The 9,040-nt window shown below is 45.4% G+C and overlaps 1 protein-coding gene across 2 annotated transcripts; it reads right to left on the reverse strand.

The window, feature by feature from the left end:
- Positions 1-3,477: 3,477 nt before the first annotated feature.
- Positions 3,478-8,762, reverse strand: ACTC1 (actin alpha cardiac muscle 1). 2 transcript variants are annotated; one of them, XM_036998456.2, is made up of 7 exons: positions 8,607-8,762; positions 7,947-8,097; positions 6,468-6,792; positions 5,655-5,816; positions 5,312-5,503; positions 4,333-4,514; positions 3,478-3,805 (listed from the first exon to the last, which is right to left on the reverse strand). In XM_036998456.2, the coding sequence occupies exons 2-7, from the start codon at positions 8,073-8,075 to the stop codon at positions 3,662-3,664; spliced, it is 1,134 nt and encodes a 377-aa protein (XP_036854351.1). In that variant the 5' UTR covers positions 8,076-8,097; positions 8,607-8,762; the 3' UTR covers positions 3,478-3,661. The 2 variants fall into 2 exon arrangements, with proteins under 2 accessions (XP_036854351.1, XP_036854352.1); XM_036998457.2 differs by having other exon boundaries at positions 7,947-8,149; positions 8,607-8,703.
- Between the last annotated feature and the right edge of the window lie 278 nt (positions 8,763-9,040).

Here is a 9,040-nt window from a genome sequence, read left to right on the forward strand (position 1 = left end):
TTCCCTAATACACTCATTTTTTTACTTAAATAAAATTGTTACTAGCTCTGTTTAAAGTTAACAAACTCATACTGGATATGACACCCTTTGTTGTTTAAGGCCTAAAAAATTCAAAATTTCTTCCCTACCTACTAGTAACTTGGAAATATTTACAGTATTTATATCATGTTAATCATAAATGAATCTGACTTGTTATTTCCTTTTAAACACCTGGCTAATCTGGTCCAATAGAGATCCCTGGGCCACACAGGAGTCTGGAAAGAATCTGATCAGTCACATGTACCACCACCCAAAGCTCCTCGGCCTTGTCCTCCAGTTTTGTTTAATGAAGTACTTTTCAGGGCCTGTAATCAAACTCCTGAACTGGAAGCTGGAGGCCTCAACAATTGGTCCTTACAAAACTGCCATAATTTTTCTCCTGCTTTAGCTGATCTGGTATGGGGTTTTGTCATTTTGTTCCCTTGCTTGGAAGAATTACCCGCCCGCCCCACTCAGTGATACTGACCCCTCCCTGTGTGGGGGTGGTGTGATTCAGACCTCAAGTCCGGCTAGACAGACTACCCAGGAGTTTTTTCAGAACTTACATAGGAAGACACTCTTTTGCTCCAGAAGCTGATAAGTTACATCCAACATGTGGAAAAATCCTGTATGAATTTGCCTGGGCTACCATAACATAACAGCCCAGACTGGCGGCTCAAACTATAGAAATAATTTTCTTACAGATCTGGAGTCTGGAAGTCCAAGGTGAAAGTCCAGCAGGATTAGTTCCCGGTGAGGCCTCTCAGCCTGGCCTGCAAACAGCCACCTTCTGGCTGTGTTCTCACCTGCCCCTTCCTCTGTATACACACACACTCCGGTATCTCTTCTTCAAATAAGAACACCAGTCCTATTGGATTAGGGTCCCACCCTTAGGACCTCATTTAATCTTGATTCCCTCCTTGTTGGCTCTATCTCCAAATACAGTTACCCTGAGGGTTAGGGCTTCAACATAGGAGTTTGGGAGGGGAAACACAATTCAGTGCATTACAGATTCTATAGAAGAAATGGAGAGAAAGGTGGAGCCCCAGTGACATTGTTTTAGGCCCTGGAACCAACCCTACGTCCTGAATTATTCCATTTTCACCAACAGTTTTCCTTTTCTCTGTAACTATTCTCTTGATTAGTTAAACACACCTACTTAATGACCATTGTTGAGAAAAACAAAGAAACAGTGATTTGGGGTGTTAGGAATTAACAAAAACACTCTTTTCATTATAAAATGAGAAGAAATATTATGATCTATGTAGGTTTTTTACATTGTGGTTTAATCAAAGACATATTCAGTGTAGATATCTCAATTATTTTACACATGGGAAGGTGGTCTTAAGAAAAACTCTATTGCCTTAGCATGTTCCTTAAGCACAATTATTAGAAGATTCAGCTGTTCTAATATCTTATTCCCTATCATCAAGCACAGATTTAAAAAACTCAGAATTCAACAAGAAGCTATGTGCTTATTGCTTTTGATACAAGTATCAGAAGTTGACTCTGAAAGCTTCTACTTTTCAGTAGAAATAACATTAGCCATTCCCATTCCATTCATACATAGAATCACAGATGGTACCCCAGCCACTAACTTGAAGCATTGATACCATATTCAGGGGATAAAATTCATAAAGCTTATGTACTCAGCTTGAAAGATGAGAAAAAAGAGACACTGATTGACTGAATTCTATCTTCCCATCTATGCCTCACTCAAATCCATCTCCTTGGCTGATACCTAGCTTTTAAGCCAATCTATCTATGCTACAGGATATAATTGGGTGGAAAGAAGGAAAATTTATAATGAAGTTTGTATCTTATCTAAAGAAAATGCAACCAAATTTATTTATTACTTAACCCTTAATGCAGGAAAAGAATTCTATGAAGCTATGCTAAATATTGAAGTTTAACGTGTGAACTCCTTAAGCATCCAAAATGTGCTCTGATCCACCTTGGTGTTCCCTGCACCTACTACTATTTTGGCTCAGAATCAGGAATCAAGAGATGTTTTTGTGAATGAAAAACATAAAACACAATTACAACCTTGAATGATAATGACATTGGCAAGGTACCAAAGATGTCTGATCAGTGCAAAATACTCCACATTGGAATCCACACTGCCAAAAGGGTGTATGATTGAATGAGGGTTACGCTTGACAGACTATGACAAATGTTTTATGTCTATATGTTTATGTTTATAAGTTTAGTTTTACAATTTTATGACTAGCGATAGTTTAAGAAGCAGCATTAGATTACATGTCAGAAAATCTGGATTCCTGTCTTGGGTATCTCACAAACAAGCTTTTTACATTACATCAGTTGCTTAATCTATTCTTGATTCCCTCATCACTAGATAGAAGTTTAATTAAGCTCATTCAAATGTTCTATCAGTTCATGAACAATTAAGTTGAAAATGAAATATTTAAAGCTTCAGCAAACAGGTTGAAATCTACCTTTCCAAACTGATTTCCTAAAATTCATTGGCTCCCATCAGCCTGCCCTGTGCCTTATATGCTAGCTTCTGTCCTATTTCTTTCTCCTGAGATTTTCATCCTGATCTTCTCACCTAATTCTTACCATTTTTCAAAATTCAGACCCATGTCTGTCTCTTTGAAGCCTCCCAGACCACACACACTAGGGTTTCTGTGTGGTATGAGCACCTCAAGGACAGATCATGACTGAGTCTTTTGGATGCTGCCCCATACTTAGCAGAGGAATAAAGGGGATGGAATAAGGGGAATATTGTGACTTTGCCCTCAGCTCCTCAGGACTTTATAGCCTTTACTCCATTCAACCCAACAGTCCAAGATTTCAAAGATGGAAAGAGACTGAAGACCTCTGTCCCACAAATCAGTCCTGATCAGGCAGAAGTATTAGGTGCCTGTTCCCTCACATTTGTTTTGAACATGCACAGTGGTCTTGATTTGTTTAGGTCTTGTTTAGAGGTTATTTAGAATGGGATGCGGCTGAGCTTAACTGTCAGCTAGGTATTTCACCATTAACATGCATAGAACTCTTAGGAAGATAACTGAAGTGTCCAGAATTGAGAATTTAAGCTACAATATTTAAAATCTTTGACAGTCTCATTACCAATATAAATATATGTGGTCTCTGAAAAGTTACCAAAGCAATGAACATATGCTAAAACAAAAATTTCCAGTGTCATCCATAGCAATGAATCTTAATTGTGTCATCTGATTCCATGTCTCAATTATATGGAGCTAAATCCAAACTACTTTTCAGATGTGAAATATATTCATAAGTCTGTCCCAAATTGTAAAATCCAATTTATTATTGTAACACCCAGCTAAATGTCATACTAATTCATCTGATGAACTTCGTGGTTCTGTAACATTACAGTGCTCAGTGTCAAAGCCACCAATATATGAGTTCACAGACTGAAGTAAGCCAACAGTGGCCCCACCCCATGCCTACCCAAGGAGAAATAAGAGAGGCTTTTGTTATTTGCAAGTCCTGGTATGGTTTATTTATAAAGCAATAAATATTAGAAGCACAAATAAGTTGCACATGTGTAAACAAACTGTACAATGATTGATGAGATAAGGGAGGGAGGTTCGGAAAACTCCAAGAAGCAGAATACTGTCACCCTGAATGAAGGTAGACTAAGAAAGAAGGCACCTCAGAAGCATTTGCGGTGGACGATGGATGGCCCTGCCTCATCGTACTCTTGCTTGCTAATCCACATCTGCTGGAAGGTGGAGAGTGAGGCCAGGATGGAGCCCCCAATCCAGACAGAATACTTACGCTCAGGTGGAGCAATAATCTGCAGAGAGAAAAAAAACCTTCTGGTGAATTCTGAAGCTCCAAGCAACATGTTGGAGAGATTCACAGAAAAACATATTCGATATTAATTCTCTACTATGTGAGATACTGCAACCCAAAATTAATATGGCTGAGTTAAATCTGAAGAACTTTCCTCTATTTCATTATTTCCACTTCAAAGACTCTACAAAACAGAATTTCCCCATTTCTCTGAACTGGAGTGTAACGTGGCTAATGCTAAATACATGGAGGAGCTCACCCAAAAGTTGGGGACTTTCAAAATGTGCTCAAGGATTTAGGGTCCTTCTTAAAGATTTAGTATTATCCACTGCTTGAAAACATTTTTAAAGTCTCCTATCTTGGGAAAAGTGCTAGAAAGTCAGGAGCAGTGCTAGAAAAAGTGTTAGAAAAGCTAAAGGTGAAGTTTAGAGGAGATAGGAAGCTAAGTGTGAGGGAGAGAGTCAGGAATGCAGTTCTGCTTGGAATACCAAGACTTGCCTCGGCCCCCCACCCACACAAGTCCTTTACCTTAATCTTCATGGTGCTGGGAGCCAGGGCAGTGATCTCCTTCTGCATGCGATCAGCAATACCAGGGTACATGGTGGTACCTCCAGATAAGACATTGTTCGCATACAGGTCCTTGCGGATATCAATGTCACACTTCATGATGCTATTGTAAGTTGTTTCATGGATACCAGCAGATTCCATACCTAGGAACGAGTGTAAAAAATAAAAGCACATGCACTCAAGCTAGGGGTCATGGTGAAGAGTGTCTCCCTGTTGGTGGCTGTTACCACTTGTCTCTGAAACATATGTGCCTCTGCAAGATACACTGCAGGACATTTGTGGAACAGGTGTCTCTACAAGTGCTGACAGTTAATCCACAGCAGACTGCCAAGAAATGAACGACTGTGTTCAGCACCTGTTTGCAGTCAACATTTGCTGTATCCACCAAATGTATGGAAATGCATTGGAAAAGGATGAGACACATATTTAAGTTAAATTCATGCAATTTTTATTTATGGGTTCTTACTAGATCCTGGAAGCTCCTGTTGGAAATCAGCCCTGAGGAAAGATGTTTGGTGAAATAAAAGAGTCCAGTTATTGCTATAAGTAGGATTTTGTTGCATTTAATAAAGAGTAACTTAAAAGGGAAGTCCAGCTACTTGGTGACAGCCTAAGTTAATGGAATAACCTATTGAAATAAGTCAGCTCTTTCGAGTATCACCCCTTTCCTGCAGATAGGGGCTATTCAATTATTACTTTGCCTCATCCTTTACTTTGAGTTGAGGTCAGTGTGTCCTCCTTTATCACATCATTGCAACAGAACAATGATGGGCATTCCTTTAAGGAGTCATCAGGACCTGGTGCTGAGCTGTGTGTGACTCTCAGCTATGCCTTCTTTTAAGTCAAGGGCCTTAATCCTTCTTGATTCTAATAGATTGTACTCTGGGAGACCCTGAGGTTTCCAGGGAGAGCTGCACCGCCACACCCACCCACCACTCACCGATGAAGGAGGGCTGGAAGAGCGTCTCAGGGCAGCGGAAACGCTCATTGCCGATAGTAATGACTTGGCCGTCAGGCAGCTCATAGCTCTTCTCCAGGGAGGAGGAAGAGGCAGCGGTGGCCATTTCATTCTCAAAATCCAGGGCGACATAGCACAGCTTCTCTTTAATGTCACGGACAATTTCACGTTCAGCTGCAGAAAGAAAGGGTTATCACTGTCAAGTTCTTAAAATGAAGTCGACTTCACTTGTGGAGAGGTAGATGGATTCTCCAGTGGTGGGAAAAAGCAGACACAACGCTGTGGCAGATCACACACACATACACACACGCACACACACACTCACCAGTGGTGACAAAGGAGTAGCCACGCTCAGTGAGGATCTTCATGAGGTAGTCAGTGAGATCCCTGCCAGCTAGGTCCAGACGCATGATGGCATGGGGCAAAGCGTAGCCCTCATAGATGGGGACGTTGTGAGTTACACCATCCCCAGAGTCCAGAACAATGCCTGGCAGAGGAAACAGGCAAGGAGGGAAATCCCTGAGGACACCACTGCTTTAGCCGTCAAAGCTTACTTCCAATCTTAGCTAAGATGTACAAGCACTGGGCATGGATCCAGATAAAATTAGCTCCCCTACACATGAAGAATAAAAATGAGCTCAGTGGCTGCTAAATCTGAAGCCAGCAACAGGTCATCCTTTTAAATACTGTAGTAGAAAAATTTCCCCTGGACACTTTCACAGGAGTGTCCCTCTCACCAGCTATGTGCACATTGTGTAAGCATCTGGGAGTGTTTTTCTTTCCTCCTAACTCATATGTTTTTCTCTTTTTTGACTCAGACTGTGTAGGGAATGTGGGCTCTCCTGTGATGTTAGCCCAGGAGCAGTAATGCTGTGACTGGTTCTGATACATTATGCAGAGTTTGATGTGCCATCACCTACTTTAAGGGAAAGATCTATCCATGTGCTTTCAATAGTTAGAAATACAGGTGCTCTGAAACTATCCTCAGGGTACTGTTGTTACCTCTCTCAGCACAGACACCTTCCCAGGGAGTGCTAGGGAGGGAAACATTCCTTTTTCAGCTAGGGAAACTGATTCACAGCAAGGTCAATGCCTTGGGAATGTGTTAATCAGTGACTGTCCCCAAGCCTGAACATACCTGTGGTACGGCCAGAAGCATACAGGGACAGCACTGCCTGTATGGCCACGTACATGGCGGGGACATTGAAGGTCTCAAACATAATCTGGGTCATCTTCTCACGATTGGCCTTAGGGTTTAGGGGGGCCTCAGTGAGCAGAGTGGGGTGTTCCTCAGGAGCCACGCGAAGCTCATTGTAGAAGGTATGGTGCCAGATCTTCTCCATGTCGTCCCAGTTGGTGATGATGCCATGCTCAATGGGGTACTTGAGAGTCAGGATACCTCGCTTGCTCTGGGCCTCATCACCTACATAGGAGTCCTTCTGACCCATGCCCACCATGACACCCTGTAAGAAGAAACAGATGGGAAAATAAAGTTTCCACCATGTCAGGAATATAAGTGATGCCTTATAAATTTACATCTAACTGCCCAAGTCAGGGAACACCTTACAAATATCAGAAATAATGAACTATAGGGGTTAACCCCAAATTTAGAAATATCATTTAAAATCAACCTAGACAGAACCTTTTCCCCCTCTCACCCCCAGAGACAGAATTCTATTGTTTAGAATATAACTGAACTGCACAGGGGAGAATGAAGCTACTTCAGTGAAGTAGAATCTCACCTCATTTTAAAAATACCTTAATGCCTTCATTAAATCATTAAGCTCATTACCCACGTCAACTGGAATATAAATGTCTCCACTGTGAAATGACTGTATTAATGACATGTATTTCTCCTAAGAAAAGATTGTGACATTCATCAAGTGAACATAAAAAGATGGGCTGATATGCCATTATCACCCTGTCGGTGAAACCCAGCCCTGTCCAGAGCTGCCCAGAACAACTGTCAGTCACCAGCCCTGAGGAATACACACTCCTCCTGGCAGCCTGTCTGGCCAGGCTTGTGCCAAAGCCAGAGAGAGTGGCATTTCTCATAATAACCAAGGTGGTGTGTCACTATCACCATGGCACTTACTGCCTCTGTCATGCCTGGCTTCTAAAAATGCAATAGCCAGGAAGCAGATAGATGACATCCATTCGGAGCCCTGCAAGCTGCCCGGGAACAGGAGGGAGGAATGTGGGTTGGGTCCTGGTTGGTTGAGAGAAGTTTAAGTTTTGAATAGGACTGAAACGGGGTGCTGAGGGAAAAAAAAGTGAAATGTGTAAGAGGTAGAGGGGAAGACACAACTAAAAATGCAGGTCAGGAGTGCAGGGGAGAAGCTGCTCACTTTTCACACAAGGAGTTGGGCCTTTGGAGTGTGTCCCTTAAGTGGAAGGGGGGGAAGTGGACATTAGTGATATGTTCTGGTGGTGTGAGCTGCTTGTCTTGCCTTGGATTTGAGGCTAATCCATCTTCTCCATATTTGACCTAAAGTTTATGGAGGAGGGTCAAATGAGACGTTTCCTGGATTGAGCTGAGGGGGTGGCTGGAAGGGGTGTGGAGTAGCGCTGGGGACTGCTCCAGGTGAGAGCCGCCCAGATGGGGCAGAAGGTTTACCTGGTGGCGCGGGCGGCCCACGATGGAAGGGAAGACGGCGCGGGGCGCGTCGTCGCCCGCGAAGCCCGCCTTCACCAGCCCGGAGCCGTTGTCGCACACGAGGGCGGTGGTCTCCTCATCGTCGCACATCTTGGCAGAGCTTCGGCGGGATCTGCAGATTGAGGGGAGCCGGGCGGCCCAGGCTCAGCGCCGGCGGCGTTGCCCTTCGCGTGCAGGGAGGAGGGAACCGAGCTGGGAAGGATCCGTGGATGGTGGCGGAGGGGGAGACTCCTGCCAACTCCTTTCCCCCGGGGCAGAAGGGTGGCAAGCAGCTGCCGAGATTGGTTCCTGGCCAGGAGTCCCCCTCTGCCCAGGTGCAAGGGGGTACGGTCACCCTGTAGGGGTGTCCTGTAATTGCTCGCCGTTTCACAGACTGGGAACCCTCTTAGACCGCAACCACACCCCCTGCCCGCTCCCGGCCGGAGTGAGGACGCACGGGGGCACGGACCCCAAACGCCCCGCGCGCCCCTCTCCTCTAATGACCCAGCACGAAACAAGTTAGAACCGAATCAAAAAAGTTCGGTCTTTTAAAATAAGCGCCGGGGCGGCAGCCGGTGGGCCGGCTGCGGGCGGGCGGCGCACGGGGCGGGGGCAGCGCGGGCTGGGCGGGCACCGACTCACCGTCCGCGGGTCGGGCTCGGCTCGGCTCGGCTCGGGCGGCGCAGGCGCTGGGTGCCCGGCGCGGGCCGCGCCGCTTTATAGCGAGCTGACAGACGGGGTCAGTTGGAGCGGCCGGGGCAGGGGTGGGGGGCCTTGTCGGCCACCTTACCTTATTTGGTCGCCTTCACACCGCTGAGGAGCTCCGAGGCCATTCATGGAGCCAAGGCCAGGGTTGAGGATCAGCCAGGGGGCCCCCAGGCCATGTAAGGAAGGGGAGGGGGCAACCAGGGGAATGGCCAAATAGGGAGGCAGGGAGGGGCTGGCACGAAGGGTAGGGGGCAGGGGAAGACTGAGTGACGCCAGCCCACCGCCTCTCCCTTCCGGGGTGGGGGTGCTCCCTGGGTGTGCGGGTGGGCGTGTTCCTTCTCAGGCCTGCCAGCCTAAGAGACAATGAG

The sequence above is a fragment of the Manis javanica genome, chromosome 8 (genome assembly GCF_040802235.1).
Source record: "Manis javanica isolate MJ-LG chromosome 8, MJ_LKY, whole genome shotgun sequence".
Lineage (NCBI taxonomy): Eukaryota > Metazoa > Chordata > Mammalia > Pholidota > Manidae > Manis > Manis javanica.